The sequence below is a fragment of the Typopeltis vanoorti genome, chromosome 4 (assembly GCF_054136105.1).
Source record: "Typopeltis vanoorti isolate ZY-2024b chromosome 4, IOZ_Tvanoo_1.0, whole genome shotgun sequence".
Classification (NCBI taxonomy): Eukaryota; Metazoa; Arthropoda; class Arachnida; order Uropygi; family Thelyphonidae; genus Typopeltis; species Typopeltis vanoorti.
In genome coordinates this window covers 83,056,668-83,081,549 of record NC_143552.1, presented here as the reverse complement: position 1 = coordinate 83,081,549, position 24,882 = coordinate 83,056,668, and the positions used below count along the sequence as shown (strand labels likewise).

Genomic DNA, 24,882 nt, shown 5'->3' with positions numbered 1-24,882 from the left:
GCCGTGTCAATACCTCAATTAACAACTACGTAGATCTTGTGAAGTTATCACCAAATCCAAAATACTAAAGCCTCTAGTTGTTTCAGTCACATGCTGCTTAAGATATTTATCCCTCAGAAATTTGACAAACTCACTCTCCTTTTTCCCATACACTATCACCTCCTTCCATTCTATATTCCTGTAATTAAAGTCTCCCATCAGGATCACATTCTTTTTACATGTCCAATCAATTTGCCTATATATTTCACAGTCAGTATTCTCTAAATTCCCTGGCCTATTATAATAGCATTCTATCAGATATTCTAGCCTGTTACTTTCAACTTCACACCACAGAAGTTCAAAATCTGCACATGTACCATCAACTTCCACACTTTTTAAACAATTCCTCTATAATCATTAACAGTACTCCCTCTTCTCTTTTCACCTTCCTATCCACCCCCTCTCCCCAAAAATTGTATATCCTTCCATTATACCTGACATCACATTATCGTCACACAACCAAGTTTCACTTATACCAATTATCTTTGGGTGTACTGACTCAATCAATGCAACAAATTCAGCTCTCTTATTTCGAATATTTCTTACATTTGTATACAAACATAACAATCCCTGTGTGTTTGAGGCCATTCTACCAGCATCAACATTCTTTACTCTAGCTTTATATCAAAGCTCTCTCTCTTTGGTCTGACCCCCCCCCCCATTTCCCTAATCCTGACTTTGCCATTCATACCTGTCTCATCCTCATCTTTATGCATTCCATCACCTTGTGCTGACATAACCACATCTTCAACTTCATATCCATGTTTCTCCTATTGTACAACCTGTTTAGCTATGTTATTCTGCTTCACAAATACCTTTGATCATTAGCTACATTGACTCCTTGATTCTGAGCCTTTTCTGCAAACAATAGCCTTTCTAAATATCCAACAGCATATACATTCAAATGCAATTCATCAAATTTAAAAATATCCCAACTTTCCTTCAAATTCACTTCACATATTCACAAAGTGAACCCCCTCCCTTGCCTCACACAACTCGACAATCTTGCCATTCATGATCTCCTTTTCAACTCATTATTGTCATAACTGGACAACACACTAACGATTTTTCCAACAACACTATTATCCTTTACCTCCTGCAACAACCTTCTCAAGTCTATATCAACATTCCTTTTTTCACCAACTACGTATTTGTGCCCAACTATCACTAATTCTGATGCCTGCTCTTTCCTTCTCTGCAAAGTATTATTAGTTATTTGTTTCACTGTTCCACCAGGAAAGTATGTTTTGTGTACTTTATTAGTCTAATGATTGAGTCCCCATACAAAGATATGCGACCATCCTTTAGCTTTTTCTTCATAATACTTCCTTCTTCTCATTCTATTCTTTAGGTGTTTAATCTCATCTTCCAGATGCTTAATTTCACTTTTTATTTTCACCAACTCTTACCTAAGCTCTTCTACTATGGTCCTGATTCTAGCTCACATTTCTGACTGCTCTAATCTATCGATACACTTTACACATATATTATAGCTTTCTTTCTTTTTTTTATTAGCTCTAACAGTCCACAAATTTTTCACGTTTTTCAGTGCATACATGAAAAATCCAGCGCTGAAGTTAATCTTTTGTGCTGAAACTTTCCATGCTGCTGAAATGCACTTCTTTACTGATGCCATTTTCAGAAAGCAGGAGTAGCAGGAACAGACAAGGAGCAAAAAACACAAACAAACAAAATTCCAATAACAAACACCATTGAAGACCACTGTATCCAGCATAAAAAAAAAATAAAGCACAATTATAGAATAAAAAGTGCCTCCACAGCACAACTGGAAGAATGATGGTACGTTGCACCCTTTGATTAGAAAAAGCCCAAGTTCGATTATCGTTGTGAAGGGAGGAATCTTCATATGGACTTTTTCAATCGAAGGTTAGTTAGCTGATCTCATACGGAGGTAGCAGGTTTTTTCTCCCGGAAACTCAGGTTTTTCATCCCGCACACAGACAAATCAGCCCTCCAGAACACATGCAATTTACAGACAAAAAATACTAGTTATGGTGGTGGGCAGTACATGGCGTTGGTGTAGATGATTGATAGTAGAGGTTCAGTGTAGTGGTGAAGATGGAGATTTGTAGAGTTGGTGTCCTCCCGTGATGAGTCTTTAGACTCCTTGGAGGTGTCACAAATAATAATAATAATAAAAAACTACACTCTTTAAAAACACTTTTCTTAGCACAATTCGAATATACTGCTACATTCACTTGTGACACCCCCCCCCCCATTATATACCATATATTATATACCTTATATATCATACAATACCATATATACTTTCTTATGTAGACCCCACTTATATAACAGATGTTGAATCAAAGATAATACAATGTAGTATAGAAGACTTCTTTGTGCCTGTAATGAATTTAATAGATATGATGCATCTTTGGTAATATTTCAATATTGTGTACCGTAATGCAAGCTACAGAATTTTCAGGAGGGAAAACCTGCTACCTTCCTATGAGACCAGTTAACTCACCTTCAGTTGAAAAGCTCTTATAAAGGTTCATGTCCTAGATGGGATTTGAAGCACACCCAGGTCTTTCCAACCAAAGAGCATCATCATTATCGACTGAGCTAAGGAATCTCTCATTAAGGAATTGATTCTTTAATTACTCCTGTATACTTTATTCTAGGTATATAAGGGTACTGAAAAGAAGGTACAAAATGAACACTATTTTTATTTACTTAATAAAAGTCAGTTGCCAAATCTGATCAAAATCCTCATTTTTACTATTTTTACTTATTTTACATTTCACAGTATAAAGTGTATTTCGAGTAACAAATACTAGCTAATGAAAATATTACCTGCTTCCTATTTGTTGACCTTCACTAATGGTTCGGGGACGACTTGGCATGCTATCACAACGCTCCCTTGTACCAGTAATACCATGAGACTGAGGATTAACAATTGCAACCGGCCGCCGAGTTGCAATTGGCTTTGAGTTTTCACTGGTTGAGGCACTACGGGGCCTAGAGAGGGGTCCAAGGTCTTCATGCTCACGACATGTCTTCATTGCCCTAGGAAGAGAATTCACATGCAAATTACATTAGTTTCCTATTTTTGTCTTTTAAAATTTGGATCACATAACATTAAATCATAAAAACAGGAAAAATAAATAAATAAATAAAAACAAACCAGTACAGAATACGAAGTGGATTCTATGCCAACTCCTGAAGTCAGAGCAGGATGGGAAGTATTTATAAAAAGAGTCATGACAGTGACTCTTAACCAACTATGTAGAGAATTGCTAACTACTCCTATACCAATAACCATTAATGCTGTAATTTGACCTGCTAAAACCTCCATTCCTGTTGAGGGCACCTCAACAGGTTGCATTATTCCATTGATTTCAACCAAATCTGAAATCATTTCTTATATTGATTAAGATCACTTGTAAGCATCTTCTTCTTCTGGTTCCCATCTGCCATATGGCTGGGGGAGGGTAGCTATATGCTACCATTCTAGGGAGAGATGATTATGAGCAAGGTGGTTTCCCGTTGCCTTCCTTGCCGTAAGTATTTATGACTGTAACCTGTGTGTTCACGGGGTTGGTTTGCCTGCTTGCGGGATGAAAAACCCCAGATAAACTGGCGGAAAAACCCTGCTGCCGACGCCCAAGACCGGCTAACTTGGCTATGGCTGAGGAAGATCCTTAAGCTCCTCACGTCGTGGACGGGAATCGAACCTAGGACACTCCTTCCCCAGGCATATGGTTGCGAAGCGCAAAGCCACTAGGCTAACCGCACGGACACTTGTAAGCATAATCAAACAAAAAATAGAACTGAGAACTCCCCTTTTTCTGGTGACACCTCCACAGATAGCATTGCTGGTTGGTTTGGGGTCACTGGTGCAAGGAAAGCAAAATCAAACTGTACCATTATCAAGATTACAGCAGATACAAGGCAATAAATAAATAAATAAATAAAAAAAAACTAAATAAATAAATATCATCTTACATACAAGAAAGCAAATCTTAAAAAGTTGAACAATGTCATGCATATAAGACATTTATGATCAGACACACACATCTATGCAAATTAATTCTTTGCAAAAAAGTGAAAAGCTGCATGCAATTTGTCCAAATCCGACAAGATCTGTTTAAGTGTATATGACTCAACCAGATTAGAAACAACTGTATTTCTCTCTAGAATGAAGTACTGGCACTCTACCAGGAGATGACATATGGTAAGGAGTTATTCAATGTTTCACACAGAGGTGGAGTCATCTGCCCTCAGTTAATAAGAATGGGTAAAACAACTGTGACCTATGTGCTAGTTAGAACAACTTCCTGTTTTTCTGTTTCAACATAGACTGGACTGCCAAAGCTTAATTTCATGCAATTTGTTAATGTCTCCTGCCAGGATTACTTCCACTCAGTGGGAATGCAGCTACACTCCTATTTCCCTTGATTCCACTGTGGCTGAGAGTACAGCAGAACTGAACATCACTATTATGGGTCTTAATTTGATAAAATAATTGCAGAACATCATAGAGTACTAGCTAGTTAGTTATTTTGGAATTATGGCTAAAGCAACTAAAGCTATGAGGCCAGTGTACTTGCTGTGTGGGATGAAAAATCAGTTTCAGTTATGGGAAAACCCTACTACATCCATATGACACTGGCTAACTCACCTACAGTTGAATGTCCTTATAAAGGTTCTTTGCATCCTAAATGGGATTCAAACCCAGGTCTTTCCAAAAGAGCAATGGATGTAGATGGTACACAAGAAAAGAGATGGCCTGTAAAGAACTCAGTGAGTCTATATAAATCATGCTTGGTAGTGGTTTTCTTTTATGTGTACAAGTGGCATGAAGCTCAGCAGTATAGTTATTGCATTCAAGTAGAATCTGACTCAAGACAATGTGGCCAGGAAACATTGCAGCACATCCAAGAGAGGGCTCAGATCTTGAAACACCTCTGCTTTGTGTATTAAACAGCTGCAGGTAGACTGACAATGGAGTAAGTGACTTCCTTATTTGGCAGTGAAAGGCTGCATAACAGAGTGAAAAACTCTCATAGGGAATATTTTCATGATCAGTGCAGAATCGTCTACATTCATGCCAAGAGTTTGTATAATCTCTTTCACATGGCTTGTATAATCTCCTTCACATGCATACCAAACAGACAAATGGCAGTCTGATGTGTGCAATAGTGAACATCCCAACATAGGGTTAGTTGTTTGGGATTTAAGGCCAAAACAACTAAGGCTATGAGGCCAGTGTATGTGTGTGTGTGTAAATTCCATGTAGTCTTCTGGCCAATTTGCCTATCTTGCAAGATAAAAAATTCACCTTCAGTTGAAAAGCCCATATAAAAGATTTTTGCATCCTAGACGGGATTTTAACCCAGGTCTTTCCAATCCAAGGTGATTAAATTATATATTTAGTTTAATCCTTTATCCAAGTGTAAGCAAACAAAGTTTGCACCTGAAGCATCTTCAGGACTGGAGCAGCTCGTGGTAAAGGTGGTATAAGTTCTCATCACTTGCCTCAGTATCTCCTATAATGCAAAGCATATCTCCTTGCAGACATGTATAATGGTATGCATTAAAGGAAGTGTCACTATCCAGACCGGTTTCAACCTTTATTGAGGTCTCATCAGTGGGAGCCAGACCCAGTGGTGGTGATACCAAGGTGGAAGTTTGGCAACTCGTATTAACCTATACGAGTTGCCAAAAGGTGTCACGCCTTATTATTAAATTACTCTGGATTAGAGAAAGATGTTGGAAGTTTTTTCACTTGGTTAGACTAAAAATTATATATTTAGTTTAATCCTTTATCCAAGTGTAAGCAAACAAAGTTTGTGCCTGAAGTATCTTCCAACATCTTTCTCTAATCCAGAGTAATTTAATAATAAGGTGTGACACCTTTTGGCAACTCGTATAGGAAAATATGACTTCTTCATTACTTCCACCTTGGTATCACCACCACTGGGTCTGGCTCCCACCAATGAGACCTCAGTAAAGGTCGAAACCGGTCTGGATAGTGACCCTTCCCATAATGTATAGCATTATACATGTCTATAAGGATGTGCTTTGCATTATGGAAAATACTAAGGCAAGTGATGAGAACTTATACCCTTTACCATGAGTTGCCCCAGTCCTAAAGATACTTCAGACGCAAACTTTGTTTGCTTACACTTGGATAAAGGATTAAACTAAATATATAATTTATAGTCTAACAAAGTGAAAAAACTACCAACCCAAGGACATTGTTGATACCAACTGAGCAAAAAAGGCTTCCCAACATAATGGAAAAAATACTAGTTTCCATTAGGCACAGACTATTTTAGGGCATAGTTGAGTAATTACTTCCATCAAAGTGAGAGAGCAGGTTCATTTGATTCCACATAAAGGCAATGAATGGATGATGTGTTAAATGCAGCAGTCCTTATTTGTATACCTTGTATACAAATAAGGACTGCTGCATTCCAACTATTACAGAGTATTCTCCTTTGAAGAAGCATAGACTCATGACCATAATCAAGTTGTGAGCGAACAAGTGCACGATAAGGAACATTATTCAGCACCCATTCTGTAGAGGACAGAGCACAAAGGATATTCAATACTCTTTTGCACTTTTCTCTTAGATTACAAATGCATGCAAAAAAAAATACACTATTTTTCAAAGATCAGTCGTAAAAACTTCACTTCCGTTGCAACTTGGATAATACTTTGCCCCATTCTTGACTCTCCATTTCTGACAAAAAATGTGTACCAAGACCCCCCCCCCCCACTCCTCTAAAACCTGAACCCATTTCTAAGAGCCCACAAACACATATGATGAACTGCTTGTTGAGAATGCCTGTTGATGATCTTCATGTAAGCAGAATAGCAGAATATTGCAAAGTCATCAACATAAAAAGCACAGCCTCCTTTGGGAGGAAATTGTTCAATGACTGAGTTTACTCTGAAAGAAAAGCATGTTACACTTAAGGCAGAGCCTTTGAGAACAGCTTCTTCTTCTTGGTAGTATGGCCTGGATAATGAGGTGGACTTGAAGTTTTTGCAATGGAGAAAATTTTTAATAAGAACAGGAAGATGTTTCCCCCCCCCATACTTAGATTATAGAAGTCATTTAGCACATTCACAATGGGATGATTGTAGCTCTCTCACCATCACCCTAACTTTCTAATGGGGTGAGAGAAAACACTGTGACCCCATGGAAATTTTGAGCTTATGTTTCAGTAGACATGCTACGTAATGGCTCTTTAATTGTAATCAAATATGCATGGGGGGGGGGGAGTAATGTGTATGTTTTAGGATATATTAGAAAACAAGAATGAAAGAGAATGCTATATCTGGTTGATATATTTGAATTAGTCAAAGATGTAAATATGTGAACCAGCATTAATAAACCATGTGAGAATGAGAAATGTAAATGAAAGAACGAGTGTGAGTAGAAATACTTTTAATACTAGTGTAATATCTCTTGTGGTGAAAAATAGAAAAAAAATTTTCACCTACATTGATTTTACATGGGCCATAAAATACATATAATTAGAAATATATGTAACCTAATATAATGTAATAATTTTGTCATATAATGTTAGAATTACTGAATATAGAACCACAAGCAATTGTAACTAAAAAAGCTCAGACAGAATTAGGCTAGTAAACTGAAGGTTAACAACAGTCTCAAAGGTCACCGGATTATGAGTTTTGCTGCCAAAACCTAATGTAAGCGTGGTTGGATAAGGGCGCTTCAAGAAAATCCGGGAATTTTTTTGAGGGATGGCCAATGATATAAAAGGTGGAGATAGTTGAGAAAGCATGGGAATATAACAAAGATCTGTACTTAAGTTTCGTTGATCTGGAAAAGGCATATGACAAGGTTCCAAGAGATGAGCTATTCAATACGCTACAGTTCTATGTTGTCAATGGGGCATTATATCAAGCAATACTTGGTCTTTATTTGAGTTGTAAGTCAGCAGTTAGAATGGAAGGAAGTACAGGAAGATGGTTTAATGTTAAATCTGGTGTGAGACAAGGCTGTACATTATCCCCTCTGTTATTCATTATTTATATGAATCACATTATGAAGGAAAGTGGTATTAAACATGATATCAGAATTGGAGATGTTAATGTCAGCTCTTTGCTTAATGCGGACGATGTTATACTTCTAAATAAATCTGCTATAAGTTTGGAAGATTCCCTGACTAAATTGAATAACTGTTGTAATAGATATGGTATGAAGGTCAGCATTAAAAAGACAAAGACAATGAAAATAGGTAGAATTGTTGAAAATGTCAACTGTGTTGTGAACGGGGAACCTGTAGAACAAGTAAAACATTTCACCTACATAGGCACTATTTTTACTGAAGATGGTAAATTATATATGGAAATAGACAACAGAATCAACAAAGCTGGTTTGGTAGGCAGTCAAATGAATAAATTCATACGGAATAAGAGCGAAATTAGTCGGAACACTAAATTAGCTGTATACAAGACAGTGTTCAAACCAGTTTTAACTTATGGATCTGAGAGCTGGGTCAGAAGTAAAACATTTGACCAATGACTAGAGACCACAGATATGAGTCCTGAGAAAAATTAGAGGCGTGAACAGATGGCATCAATGGCAATATCATATTAAAAACGAGGATATTAGGAAAGAACTTGACATTGTCAGCATCCAGGAATGCGTTAGCAGAGCTAATCTCAGGTGGTATGGTCACTTAAACAGAATGGGCGAGAAAAGATTAGCAAAACAAGTGTTCTCTGCCAGGTTGGCAGCAAAACAACCCAGAGGAAGACCAAGATATAGGTGGATTGATACGGTACAAAGTGCCTTAGATGATAGAAATATAAGATCTGATAATGTTGGAGTCTTGACAAGTAACAGACTGATTTGGAGGAAAATTGTAGATAGGAAGTTAGTAATGATGTAAATTTTTCATGTAGTATTATCATATCCTGTACACTCCTTGAGGGTACATGTCAGGAATTTGATGATGATGATGATGAGGTAAAATTGTTTTTAATTTGACTTTCTTCAATGAATATAAATTTTTATATTACACTTTGTAATATAAAATTATAAAACGTAAATTGAACTGAACTCAGGAAAATAAAATCCAAGTTAATGTGATTCTTGAGCTTGATGTCTATTGCAAAGAGTTATTTGAGGTACTAATTTAGTCAATTTCAATCTGAAATCCCTGGTTTGTTATAGCCAGATGATGTATTTTTTTTCAGTAACAAGTCATTTACAGTACTAAAGCCATTCAACTAAATATGATGATGGGAAGGGCAACAGTAATTCTTTGCAAAACTAGTTGAATTTCGGTATTTGTTTCTGTGTTGTCAGAAAGCCATACCATTGTTCCTTTTATGTTGAATAAAGTTCTAATAGACTTATCATTTTGCTTTTCTGAGAGTTCTTCTTGATACTGTGTTTATGTTGACTGCTGTATTAGTGTTGTCAGCTTTTTTTTTTTTCTCGGAAAGTAAGGGTTGCAACATCGTTTTCTAATTGCCCATGGTGGGAAACACTGGAGTAAAGTTATGTGTGCTAAAATCCATCCACGTGCTTAATAAGTTTAGTGTGAATAATTTCTTTGTCTAATGCTTTAAGCGAATTGTTTTAATGAATGTGTGGAGAATCAGACATGTGATATGTACTATTTCCCTTGTATATTAATTGTCTTAGTTAGAATAAACAAGTCTGGTTTTGTTAATAGCTTTCCTGATCTTTGTTAGCCAACTGTCTTATAAAAAACAAATCGAATCTGTATGACCTAAGTAAAGTAACAGCCATGACTGAGTGATTCGAAGTTACTTGAGATAAAATTGATTTAAGGGTTATTATACGTGTTTAGCTAAAATATTCTTTTGTATGTAAAGGAAAGATAGAAAATTCTTTTATACAATCTTTAACGGTGCAGTTGTTAAGAAAAATAAATTTTTAAGGATTAATACATTTGAATTATAGTAACGTAGATTAAGGATATGTCCCAGCCAGAGACTTTTCCTCAGTCTACAAACTAGCACGTGTCAGAGTATACTTAACAGCATTGCAAGGGAGGGGAGTAAAGCTAAGTAGATTACTAAAGGATTAAAGTTAAATAATAGTATTATACGTGAGTTCGAAATCAAAGCATATAGGCATTTTGTACAAGCTCAAGCAATCACGAAAATAACGAAGAGGGGAAACACATAGAGTAAAAAAAGTAAAGTAATAAACAATATCATAAACTATAAAATATAAATTACAAAATATTACACTAGTAAACAAATTATTAATAATTAACATTTATTATATTTTGTGTGTTTCCTATCAGCTGCTGTGTGGAGCAAATAGCATGTGATCCTAAGGACATAACCAAGATGATACTCAGAACTTTTGACATTTGAGGTCTATTCCTCCTTGTTTGAAAGCTTTCTTCCTTTTGAAGTCCCTGCCAAAAACTTCATGCAATTGGCATTCTCTAGTGCTTATCATAACCCTTATGCCTGTGGCTCATCTTACCATTGGTGAGTATGAAAATCTACAATTGTTCATGGTAAGAAACAAAAATTACATAAAGTCCCAAGTACCATAAAACTACGAACAGTATGGACTGATTTATTGAACTCATCTAACATATCATCTCTGCACACAGTTCTCTGGAAGAAGAGAACTTTTTCACAAAAGCAGGTTCTTATGGAAATACTATATAAGTAAAGCTTAAAGGCTTTAATATTATTATTATTATGTGACACCTCCAGGGAGTCCAAAGACTCATCGAGGGAGAGTGTGCAAAAGGATCGAACGATTGATCCCCGTCCAACTACTAACCGCGCTCAAACTTGCTTAGATCGCAGTGCATTTGTTTCGTAATCTAAAGCGTTAATCGAACAATTCCAATTATTAACTATTCAATCAATGTCAAAACATAAGCTGTAACCTTTACTATGTTGTATTGCATTTATATAATGTTGTAAGCATTGTTATTATTTATAAACACAGACAAAATTTAATTTTTTCATTTTTTTCCCTTGGGGGTGCTGCAGTGTCGCAGTGCTTATGTACGAGCCACCACTGGATTCTACAGGCATTTTTCTTGAGTTTATGGGATGAAAAAGCTGTTTCCTGGGGAATACATCCACTTGCCCATGCCAGAGATCAACTAACTCAGGAACACTAAAGTAAAGATACCAAGAAATTATATTCCTGGATTAATCCTTTGTCCAAGTGTAAGCAAACAAAGTTTGCACCTGAAGTAATTTCAGGACTGGGGAACTCATATACAGAGGATAATGATTTCACATTAGTATCTCATAATGCAAACCACATATCCTTACATATATGTATAATGCTGTGTGATATGGGAAGGGTCACAACCCAGACCAGTTTTGATATTTATTGAGGTCTCATCAGTGGGAGCCAGACCCAAAAGTGATACCAAGGTTGAAGTAATGCAGAAGTCATATTTCTGTATACGAGTAGCCAAAAGGTGTCACACCTTATTATTAAAATACTCTGGATTAAAGACAGATGTTGGAAGTTTTTCCACTTGATTATACTATAAATTAAACATGCCCACAAATTATATTCTTGGTTTAATCTTTTATCCAAGTGTAAGCAAACAAAGTTTGTGCCTGAAATAATTTCAGGATTGGGCAATTCAGGAACCAATTGAAGAAAGGGTTAGAAAAAGTTCCTCTAGTCAGCAACTAGATTCAAACTGAGAACCTTTCTTCAGGTGGCCTAACACTATAGATACAAATACCATTTCTACAGGACTTAACAGGCCTTCCTGAATGAACAATTCAGATAAGTTTACATTAGCATGTATATGCACTTGATTTGCAATACACCATGCTTCAACAGAGAGCAGAGCATGCACTCACGTGCACTCCTGTGTGTGCGGGGGGAGATGATGGATAAGTTATATATATATATATATATATATATATATATATATACACACACATACATACAAAAGAGTTTTATTGGAATATTAATGAATTTTGCAACAAACAGATTTTTGCATAGTTTCAAAACTTTATAACAAAATACTCAAAACACTTACGTTAATATAACTTCATGCATGTTCTGTGCAAACAAAATATCTTCACATTGCATCCACAGTTCTCCTGATCCAGTAACAGCCGATCTGCCCAGTTCCATAAAGAAGTAACATTCTGAATGCCCGCAACGCCGTATACTCATTAACTGTAAAAATATTTGAGATATAATTCTTTAATATTCCAAAAAAAAATCTAAATTAAAATTAGTTAAAAATCAATAATTAGTTTTACTGGTTCTTTCTCACTTTTTTGAATAAACAATTATATATAAACAGTACAAACCTCAGGTTTTTAAGGTAAGTCTAATCTGCTCAAGCTTATACATTGATCTTGTTGTTTCAGGAAGGAAATTAAAACAATGAAAATAAAACAAAATAGATTTAATTATTAACTTTCAATATTTCATAAACTGGCATCATCATGGGAACAATACAACAGCCATATGTGCAAGCAGGTAGCATACATGAGTGAGACTGAAGTACAGAAACAAAGGAAGGTCTGAAGTCCTAAATTGCACCAAACAGTAGATTGAATTGATTTCCTTGGCTGTTGGGCTGATTCTCTGAGGATGCATGTTTCACAGATGGGAAGCAGTTTAATGCATCCATATTTGTTACGGTTAGGATAGTTTATTAGATTCAAGAAATAGTCTTTCATAGTCGCTTGTGCTTTGATAAAAAGTAAGGTGGCTTTTTTCTTTCATTCTTCCCACCCCTCTCCCCTACAGATTTGGTGACTAGTAGAATGGTTTTCTGGTCATAACAGATGTAGTTTTAGTTCTCTGAGATTCATGCTGGCTGTCCTGTTTTGGTCATAACAGGATAGGTTACAACTGAAGAATACTTGAAAGAAAAATTAGCATCTCTTAACAACTTTTCTAAAGACCATCATTAGAATCTCAGAGTACCAAGACCACATTCACTACAACTACCAACATGCTTATGGTAGTTGTAGTGTATGCGGTCTTTATTATTATTTCGGTCAACTCCAAGGAGTCGAGAGACTGATCGAGGGAGGCACTAACATAATGTCAAGAACAACTATTCGACATTCACACAGTATCTGTCATACCTCGCCTTGAACTCATTCACGGTCATAGCACCCACAACAGACTCTGGCAGCTTATTCCACTCATTTACCACTCTCCAGGTTAAAAACCTAGCTCTCACACCCTTGTTAACCACATTCTTGCCCAGCTTCCATGTATGGCCCCTAGTCCTCCCACCTCCAGTCCTATTCTCAAAAATATCTTCTGAATTAATCTTATAGAAACCCTTCAGTAATTTGAATGTCTCAATCATATCACCCCTTTTCTGCCTATCAACCAATTTTTGCAACCCACAAATCTTCAATCTGTTTTCATCTTGGTCACTCGTCTCTGGATCCTCTCCACATCCTCCCCATCAAGAAGAAACCCTGGCACCATATCTGGCCACAGTAGTCCAGATGGGGTCCTATCAGGGCTCAATATAGAGGAACAATAACTTGTTTGTCTCTGCTTGTTAAAGTATTTTTCAGTAACCAAGTGATTTGATGAGCTGATTTAGCCACTTTTGCAATGTGCCCCCAAAACTTCAACTCCCTATCCACCCACACTCCCAAATCCCTGGCCTCAATCTCCTGGAGTACAGTTCCACCAATGTGATATACTGCTGCTAATCTTTTTCACTCCAAAATGCATAACCTTACACTTTGCACATTAAATTGACATTCATTTTCCCTAGCCCAGTCCTCCAAACTATCCAAATCATCCTGCAAAATTTTTTCATCCTGAGCATTCACAATTGCTCTATTTAACTTTGCATCATTAGCAAACAAGTGAACACTTTCTCTCAGATCCTTTCCTATATCGTTAATGAACAAATTGAAAAGTAGTGGTCCAAGAACAGAACCCTGTGGCACACCACTAGTCACAGGCCGTCTTTTGGACTCCACTCCTGAATAAACCACTCTCTGGTATCTCTCCATCAACCACCCTCCTATCCATCTCACCAACCCTATATCCATCCCCATCTGTTCCAGTTTATTGATTAGAGTTCCATGTGGTATCCTGTCAAAGGCCTTGGCAAGGTCCAGTAGAATCACTGTAAACCCATTACCCCCTTATCCAGTTCAGCCGTCACTATGTTATAAAACGTGAGCAAGTTACTGAGGCATGATCTTCCCTTCACAAAACCATGTCGCCTGTCATACAGTATCCCATTTTCATCTATCCAATCCTATATTCTTCTCTTAACTAGTTTCTCCAAGACCTTGACAATGATTCCTGATATGTTAATTGGCCGGTAATTTACAACAGTAGTCTTGGAACCTCCTTTATGCAGTGGAACTATTTTCCCCTCTTTCCACCACCTCGGGACTAACCCAGACATGAGATTCAGATTAAACAAAATGGTCAAGGGTACTGACAATTCTTTAGCCGCTTCACTAGTTGGTATACCATCCAATCCCACAGATTGACATTGAGGTTTTGCAATAGACTACTCACCTCCACCTCACTCACTACAATTCCCATATAATCTATTAGTTCATTCATTTCTGCAATGTCTCCACCTGGATGATATACTCTTGCAAAGTGCTAGCTCAGTAATTCAACTATATCAACTGATTCGGTTACCTCCCTACCATCGGCATTCTTTAAAATCATTCTGCCATATACATTTTTTCTTTTACTTGCAACATATCGAAAGAACTGTTTAGGATTCTCTTTAGCCTGCATGGTCAGTGTTCTTTTGAAATCCTTTTTTTTCTTACCACACTCGTTACCCTTCTGGCCTGGGCTTTATACTGTTCATGTGCCTGCCGGTCACCATTCTCCTTAAATTCCCTCCATAGGTGTTTCTTTTTTTGCAGCTCAAGCTTAATGGTGTTATTCATCCATTTAACTCCTACTTGATTTATTATTCGGACTCGAGGAACACAGTCAGCCATTGTCTCATGCAAACACTTCTTAACTGTTTCCCATACACTATCAACTTCTAGCCATTGCAGTTGTACATGCCATGGCACTGTACCAATCAATCTCCTAAGCTTGTCATACTTACCAGCCCAATAATTCCACATGTACCTTTTCTTAATTGTAAATTCCACACCTTTAGCCACCTCCCAAGTCAAGACTCCATTGATCACTCTCACCAATTGGTGGCAATGTGGTCATATTCGTTACAACCAAATTCTCATTTATGCTGTTATCCCTAAATAACTGCATAAAATCCAATTCCTTCCTCCCACATGTTCTCTCCTCCTTCCAATCAATGTTACCATAGTTGAAATCTCCAATAATAATTACCCTCCTTCCACTCATTTCTTCTATTGCTCATGCATACTATCTCCACCATCTATTCCATCACCTTGTCTATAGCAGCACCCAACTGTATATTTTGTTCTGCTAGTTTCAATCTCACACCAAATAGCCTCAAATGTGCTCTTTTCTCTATCCTGCAGTTCCACTTCTGTTCTCCTTGGCTGTAGCTCATCTGCTATCATCAATAACACACCTCCCCCATTTTATTCGCCTTGTCTCTCCTGAACACACCATACCCCCTCACATTCAATCCCACTAGCTGTGTCATCTTCTGTCAGCCATGTTTCACTAATGCCAATAACCTGTGGTCTGGTAGTGCCAACCAAGGCCAAAAATTCTTCCCTCTTGTTCCTAATGCTTCTGGCATTTGTATATATGAATTGCAGAAGCCGATTTGTCCCATCCCTATTTTGATGCCTTATACTAATTAAGGGGGGGGGGAGTAGATATGCAGTAAATCTGCATATCTACTCCCCACCCCCTTAATAACTCTAGTTTCCCTGGTTCTGTACATTCACTTCCACTACATTCGACAACACCTTTTCAAGTCTCCGTAAACCAAATCCATTCAAATGTAAACCATCCATTTTATATAACTCCTTTCGCCCATCGAACTCATTCCTCACATCCAGAAATTCCACACCACTCATCAAACATAATTCATGCATAAAGTCATTGGCAATTATGGCCCTCCTTCTATACTCTTCACTGTCATACCGTGGCAACAGACTCACCATCCTAACTCTCTCGCTCTTTTCTTTTGCTACCTCAAGCAATTCCTTCACATCCTCACTCATAGCCTTTATGTTTCCTTTCAAATCATTTGTACCCGCTACCACTATCAATTCCTTCACCCACTGTTTTTGCATTCTAATTGACTTGCTTACATTCTTTACATTCGCACCGGGTTGGTATACGATTTTGTTAAACTCTCAACTAACACACCTCTTACTAAGGGATCCCCCATACAACACACGCTCTTTCATTTTGTTTATACTCACTTTCATACCCTTATTTTTTCTATCATACTTTTGCCGATTATTAGTTGGTATGCTTGTTAAAGATTTTTGCCAACACTCCAGCTGCTGATTTACTCTATGTATCGCTCCGCGTAATAGTGCTATTTCACTCATTAAGTCAGTGTCATCAATTTTATTCTCTGATGATTCATTCAATCGTTCTGTATGCTTAACTTCATTCTCTCTTTCAACGCCACTCTCACAGCTATCAGGTACTACCTCGCAAATATCATCATTCATACCTTGAATATCGCTGTTATGTAGATTCTCACTTTCGACAACGATATTACTCACACGACCTGAAACACTCTTTAAATCCTCACATTCTTTACACTTTTTGCACACATTCACTCCACTATCGTTGTTTAACCAGACTCCAACCGCTCTCGTCAATGCATATATTTCGCAAAAGGTACACTGAATCAAGTCTTTTAAGTTAAGATTTTCAGACAAATATGGCGACCTGGATGCTATCTTTGTATTCCTCTTTATGGGAGCCACGTGCACAGATAATCGTATCTATCAATTTACTATTAAAATACTCGAAAAACACACAAAAATCACCAGACACGTTAAAATACTAAAAGTAAACAATACTATGCAAATTCATCAATTTTTACTCAAAATATCACTTATCTGGTCAGGGGCTATCCTCAGACACTACATACCATATAGCCCTCTAGTGGCTATCCGAGGCTATCCTTGGATACTTGCCACAGTATCCACCGAAAAAAAAACCACCTTAATTCACCAAACAAAATCATGAAAAATTATTTCTTGAATCTGCCTCTATACCAAAAACTATCTTAACTTCAACAAATATGGATGAATTAAACTGCCTCTCATCTGGGAAACACTCATTAAATCAGTCCAACAGCCAAGAAAACTAATCAAGTCTACTGGGTGGCACAATTTAGGGCTTGAGGACTTCCTTTGTTTCTCTACTTCAGTCTTTGTCTGTATATGCAAGTACCTGTAGCAGTGTTTTGTTCCCCTTCAATTTGGCTTGGCAAAATAATGTAAGTAATAACCGAAACTATTTAGCTATTACACCTTCCATGTTGGAAATTCTTTCCTAAAACTTCATGGTAAGTGAATACTCAGTTGCTTGTAAAAGCCAACTTGTGAGGACAAATTTGCATAATGATTAATATTTAGGAACCTTTTCCATTACTGACTGTGGTCATTATTATAGGGATCATGATATTATCCAAGGTCTGATTTTTTTCTTTTGAAATAAACCAACCTTATACAATCTGTAGTACTGAGTAACCTTTGGAAACAAAAATCCAGAGCACGAAGTGCAGCATTATTATTATTATTATTGTGACAGCCATATGGCAGAGAGATTGCCTTGTTTTCTGAAACGAAAATGACAAGAGCAGCAAGCTGCTATTTTTTGACCAAAAGCTGGAAATGCATTATAAGTCTCATTATTATAATTCTTATAATTCATTATGATGAATTTAAAAATTTTGATAGTTTTAAAAAAAGTACCTGGCCCGACTACACCCCTGGGTGAGACATCTGACTAATCACCACTATAGCGTGAAAATGATATGCAAAACACGAGTTTTCCTTCTCGTATATAGGTTGATCTGCAAATATTTGTAATCACAGCTTAATGTCTCCAATCTCCCCCCCTCTTCCCATACACATATGCTAAGCAATCAATTTATTAGATACATCTACCTGACAGTAAGTAGCATCCTTCAGAACAGCATTGATTCAGAGGGGGCATGGGCTTCACAAGGTACCCAAAAGCATTATGTGAGTGCAAACAATGTACAATTAATAATATCACATACATACTTAACTCAAACAGCTTATTCTACCTAACTTCACAGATGCTTAACTGAGATGAGCTCCAATGACAAAAAAAGTGTAGTCATGCCACCTCCTGCTCCTGGAACCACATTCACAAATGATCTGCACCTCTTGATTGCATTATCCTGATGGCAACAATTATTTGGCACAAAGATTCAAGTAAACACTGCAATTCAGATGTTCCAGCATGTGTATCAGGAAATCTGAGTTAAGCCAAGAAAATATTCCCAGCATCATCACCATAGGTTTAGAGTGCTGCTACATAGCTTGAGAAGTCCAGCGATTTGCATTGCTGCCATCAACATTAAACCAGAATCAGAATTCACTGGACGAGGCAGTATATTTCAATTTAATGTTCAGCTCATTTTTAACTAACTGGCCATTTAATGATGGCACTTCATGAAGCTTCCATGTCAGCTACAGAATCTTAATGCCTTATTTTGAGAAGTGTGCCTAAATAGCAATATGTCGGTGAAGAGGGACTGCCAAAATTAGGAATGAAGTTCGGTTAACTATGCATGCAACTTAAAGAATTTATTCCTATATATTCCCCCCCCCCCTCTCCCTCCCAATTTCAAACAACATGAAAAGTCCAGCAAACAGAAACAGATTATATAAGAAGCAATGAAATACTTCCAAAACCTCCCAGATCCACTTTACAAATATGTATGATCTGACTTCAATGGTAATCATTTTTATCTACAATTTTTAAAACACAATCTCTCTTCAATCACTACTCACATCACTTTTTTTTTTTTTTTTAATTACACATACCTTTTTTCCCAACTCTTTTCACACAAACTGACATCTCAGCATAGCTCTAATGTATTTGCTCTAATGACATCCCATTTCAGAGATAGCTTAACCTAAAATCTTCTCTTATTGATATTGGCTAATGCCATTGGTCATATTGAATATTTTCAAACTTTTGATGGAAGTTATGTTTGGTCTTTTTTTAAATTTTTTTTTTAAGATTAACACATACTATTTTGATTACAAGACCATAGGTTTTTATACGCATATATATACAAAAACATCTATTAGTTTCACTAATAGATGTAACTAGCTGTAACTGACTAGCTTTGCCAAAAGAAAAGGTACAAAAACTACTAGTAAATGCAAAAAAAAACAACAAAGGAATGCAGAAATGGTTAACAACCATTAGACAAAATTGGAAAGGTTCGCGTGACATGATACGCATGAAGCGTGAGGCATCAGTCATTTTTACAAAGTCACGTTCCATAATTTTTGGCAAAATTTAGCTCTGGTAAACTTACTGAATTAATCAGATTTTTTCACATGTCCTTTAATATAACCCCTTGGTTACGATTAAAGTTACATCCTGTTCGTAGGACTACTGCAGCTTCTTTAAAAGTTCGACAACTGTAATCCTCTTCTATATATACAGGGTGTTCGGGATAAATTTGACAGTTTCGTAAGGAAAAAGAAAATCTTCTTTGTATCTATTAAATTTAATGAATTGACAAAAAAACATTACAGGCAGAGTTAATTACAATACTATCAACAAGATTTACTCAAAATAACCACCATTAGCATCGATCACAGCTTCAATTCTGCTTCGGAACCTCGAACAAGCTGATGCTACAGTCTCCCTGGGAAGGGCCGCAAAAACTGTTTTAATTTTATCCATTAACTGGGCTTTTGTATTACTGGAAGTGCGATTGGTGTCTTTTTCAACTGCGCCCCATACAAAATAATCCATGGGGTTAAGGTCTGGGGAGTTTGGAGGCCAAACATTTGGACTGGTGAAGTCGTAGAAATTTTCAGACAACCATTTTTGACTTTTCCCAGAGGTGTGGCAAGGGGCCGAATCCTGCTGCCATACATACGGCCTACCATTGGCTACCCTTGTTATCCAGGGCTTGACTACAGTTAGCAATTCCACGAACAAAGCCCGAATTCCAATGCCAGGGTTCTTCAACACCTGTTCCTGCAGATTTGCGAGGAATTCTGCTGTACGAACGCAATCAGATCGTCTGCTAGGGATCTTTCTTCTTGCTACATCCTCGTAGTCACCATTGCAAGTCTCTAGTTCATGCCTGATTGTTTTTACTGTATTCAGGGAGCATTGGGCAGCAGTCGTAATATCCTTATTTTGATGGCGGGCACGAATCATCATGATACAAGTTATTCTCTTCCATGATTCAGGTGGGTTCCAGCTATCCATCCTTTCTGACATCTTGTATATGAATGAAGAAGGGTCCAAACTTTTAAATGAAGAGAAGTGTGTGTTAATACATGTAACTTACGGAAAAATATAATTAATTATAAATATGTCAAATTTATCCCGAACACCCTGTATATGGCATGGAGCTGTTATCTCAATCCATTGTGTGGTTTGACGTTGCGAAATGATGTGCCAAACCTGAGGTGTCTGTACTGTTGTGATTGACATCTCCTACATGTTCCTTCTTTCTAATTTCTAGGCTTCTCGAAGTTTGGCCAATGTAGGATAGTCCACACGTGCATGGTATGCTATAAACACCCGCATATTTGAAGAAAGCTACGTTGTCTTTAGGGATCATAAAAAACTGTCTAGTGGTACTCGTCAGTTTGAAAACAACTCTGATGTTATAAGGCTTCATAATTCTAGCTATTTTTATGAAGACTGAGCCAACATAGGGTAAGACGATGGATGAAACGTACTGAGTTGTTATACGTTGTTGTTGTTGGAGGTTGTTACTGTATAGAATTTTTATTGATTATGTTTTGAGGATAACCATTCTGTGATAGAGATTTAGATATAAGGGAAAGTTCTGTACATACGTCTTCTTCTTCTGTGACTATATTTCGGGCTCTGTTTCTTAGCATATGTATAATGCTGCATTTCTGTATATGGTGATGATTAGAAGAATAATGGAGATACTGTCCAGTATCTGTGGGTTTTCTATATATCATTAAGTTTGATATGTTCATTCTCTTTTCTTTTAACTAGTACATCTAAAAAGGGTAGTCGACGATTGTTTTCCAATTCTAATATAAATTTGATTTTTAGTATCAAAACCTACGGTCTTGTAATCCAAATAGTATGTGTCAATCTTAAAAAATAAAAATAAAAATTTCAATCTCTTTCTGTAAATATTTTCTTTAGTCCAGCTAACCACTTTTTCAACCCTCTTGAACCCTTCTTTACCCATAATCCTTTTAATTATACTGTGGATGCTATTTGTCAGCTAGAATTCAGATTGCAATCTAGTAATGATTTATTCTCCAAGAGAAACACATAGCCACTCTTCATGTTTGTGTTGATTGGCTGTTAAGAATTTGTCAAGCCAGATGAATTAATAATTTGTAGCACATAACAAAAATTTATTAATTTACCAATAATATAAAGATACTAAATAATTATCAAAATACCTCAGATATTTTGATCTGAAATAGAAGACCATAACTGTGAGAAATTTAAAATGTAAAACAACAATTTCACATTCATGGTATGAGCTATAAAGTAGAATGGCAATAGGATATTACTGATGATAGAATGTTGTCTAAACAAACAGCAAAAAAAACTATTTTTTATAATTTATTACTATTCTTTATTTGTTAAGAATACAAAGTTCTCAAACTTTCAGTAAAGGTATACAATTAATTTGATTTGGATTCATTAGAGGCATGTAATTCTCTTTAAATACCATTCAAATTTAAAATAGACGTGGTATACTGGAGTGGGCTGCATACACTACAAGAAGTGTCCACTCAATTCTTGAAATGTCTTTCTGGTTTGTTCAAAACACGTGAGATGGTATTTATGAGAAACTTCATAAAAATAAAATAAAATATAAATAATAATAATAATAACAATAACCTTCCTCGACATTCTGATTTCCTGTTCTCCTGATTGCCAGATCCCGTTCAATTCTGTATATCATAAATTGACCTTTGTTGGTCAACATATTCAACAGGATTCAGCATACCATCTTTTGCAAAAATTAGGCATTGTCAAAACTCTACTCAATACTTGACTGGAAAAGACCTGGGTTCAATTCTCATCGTGATGAGAGGAATCCTTATATGGGCTTTTTCAGTTGAAGGTGAGTTAGCCAATCTCATACAGTGGTAGCAGGATTTTTTCTCCCAGAAACTCGGGTTTTTCATCCCGTGTACAGACAAATCAACCTTCAGAACATATGCAATTTACAGACAAAAAATACTGTTGTTGGTGATGATGGGTGTGATAGATGCCGTTGATGGTAGTAGTGTCGTAGTTGGAGAATTGAGTAGTAGTGGAGAGGATGAGATGTATTTAGCGAAATAGCGTAGTGTGCCCTGCCACAATGAGTCCTTGGACTCCCTGGAGGTGTCACATAATAATAATAATAGAGCTCATTCATCTGTTCCAACCCCTATACTTATGACAAGAACAGGACATCATTAAAAGTATCACAACTAAATTGCCAGCCAATCAGGCTGGCATTTAGTTGCATGATTCTTTATTCAATTATAAATATTAATGTATAGGTTTATAATCTTTCATGGATGGGATTTATATTAATAATACATGTGGCTTCTGTTCTTCATTTCCTGAATTGCATTATTATTTTTAGTTTTCTGATACAAATTCTTGTACTGAATACATTACTGACATAATTCTTTTACACATGAAAACATTTCCTCTCCTACTTGTATTGTCTCATCCCATATTTATGCCATGTTTATCCTAAAAAGTGTGCCTAGTCCATTTAATGAGAATGAATCAAATGTATCACAGCTGGCTATCATCAAACTTTGTCTTTTTATTATGCCTAAATTAGAACTTGAAGTAAAGCAAGCAAATTATCATCATCATCTATTCATTAGTCATCAGATGCTCGGTGATGTGGTACACCAGTCTTCCCCAAGTGATCCTGTTGTATGCTTTTCTGGAGGCTTCAACTCTCTGAAGATCAGTAACTCCAGACACATCATCCATCCATCTCACCGACAGTCTACCCCTTCCTCTTTTTTCCAGGAACTTTACCTTCTTTTACTGTTTTGAGAGAGCCTCCTTCCGTACTTTCAACATGTACAAAATATTTCAACTTTCTTCTATCAATATCCTTAAGGAGCCTTAAAGTTCTACTATCTATCCATTTGTCCACCTTTCAGTATATGATATATATATCCTTAACAGCCTTCTATGACACATCTCAAAAGCATCTATTCTATCAGATTTGTTTAGGTTCCAAGTCTCACATCCATAAGTTGCTGTTGGAAGACCAGCTACATCCAGAATCCTCAACTTTGTTCCTGTGAAAACAGATCCATCCTTCCAGATTTTGGACAAATCGCTGATTGTTTTAGATATTCCTAATCTCCTTCTGAACAACAATTCTTCACATTAATAATGGATTCCAGGTACTCAAACTTGCTGACTTCCTCAGCTCTTTCTCCATTAAAATGCATTTGTTTCTCAGAAGATTCCTTGTCTGTCAACATACCCAAAACTGATTTTGAAAGGACCACAAAAGTAGAAAACTTGCATCACATCTAGATGACATCATGCTTTCTGGTCTTTTGCCAAATTTACTGGCAAATAATTTTTGTTACAGCCCTGCTTCTATCTCTTTAGCACTCAAGATAATAGATGATGATAATCATAAAAATGATAACAGAAAAGGCTTACATAATTTTTATTTTAAACAGAATTTTCAGTCAAGTTTCTTGGCCATTTTCAAAGCAAGCATAAGGATTAAAAAAACAGAACAATAATTAAAAAAAAAAGAAGAAAAGGATGCATGCATTACAAATGTGAGATGTTGCAAGTAAGAGGAGAGCTTGATTTGTAAAACTATTACATTCCAAAGAAAGAAAAGTAAATACACTTGAACCATCTACACTACACTAATTGAAGAGTAACATTAACCCCCTACTAGCTATGGCAACATACAAAGGGGTACCTAAAAATAACCAGAATCTAAATTTGCTGTGCATGTATTTTCTAGTTATGGATAATGCTGCTAGGCATCATGAGCAGCAGTGAGCTATAAGGGGCTCTCACGAGCCCTCTGTTAACATTTCCTCAAATTTGCGAGCCTCTTGTTCTTCTTATTTACTTTTTTTTTTTGAAACATATCAAGTGACAAACTCGTATGGTAACCTGACAAAAATTAGTCTATTTGACAGTGGATAGATTATTTGGAATTATGGTTTCAACTCATCTACAACGAATGCACCCAACTTTGAAAATAAAATAAGCGCATGCTCTATTTTTACCCTTCTCCCTTGTGGTAGCCAATTGTATGGTAAAACCAGTAGCCAATTATTTTTTTTTATAAATCAAATGTTTTATAAAAGATTTCACTCTTATTATATTTTGATAGTTAAAAAATGTTTTTCTTATATAAGATAAATTAACACAGTTGATTGTGTACCAATATTTCATGTTTAGATCATAAAATATTTGTTTAAAAATGATAGCCTTTAGAGGTTGATGGTCCTCTAATACTTCTTGATTGGAATTTGTACACAAGCTGTATTAATAAAAGTTTTTGTGAAATACGGCTTTTTTTTTCCTTTTTTTTTGCTCGATGATGTGAGCCCTTTGTTAAAATTTTCATGGCTCACCACTGATCATGAGTATGCAATTTTCTGCACCAGTCTAGCAAATAACATCATCCTATGTGAATTGGTTTGTTGTTCTGGCTGTTTTTTTTTTTTTTTTTTTTT

General features: G+C 36.4%; 1 protein-coding gene across 4 annotated transcripts in view; it reads right to left on the bottom strand.

The window, feature by feature from the left end:
* Positions 1-24,882, bottom strand: part of LOC150107457 (uncharacterized) — a 314,828-nt gene that overhangs the window by 162,212 nt on the left and 127,734 nt on the right. For all 4 annotated transcript variants that reach the window (XM_090391886.1, XM_090391888.1, XM_090391889.1 and 1 more), the window contains exons 5-6: positions 12,069-12,211; positions 2,860-3,072 (exon numbers count right to left, since the gene is read on the bottom strand). In XM_090391886.1, coding sequence (XP_090248012.1) covers positions 2,860-3,072; positions 12,069-12,211 — 356 coding nt within the window. The remainder of the gene's footprint in view (positions 1-2,859; positions 3,073-12,068; positions 12,212-24,882) is intronic.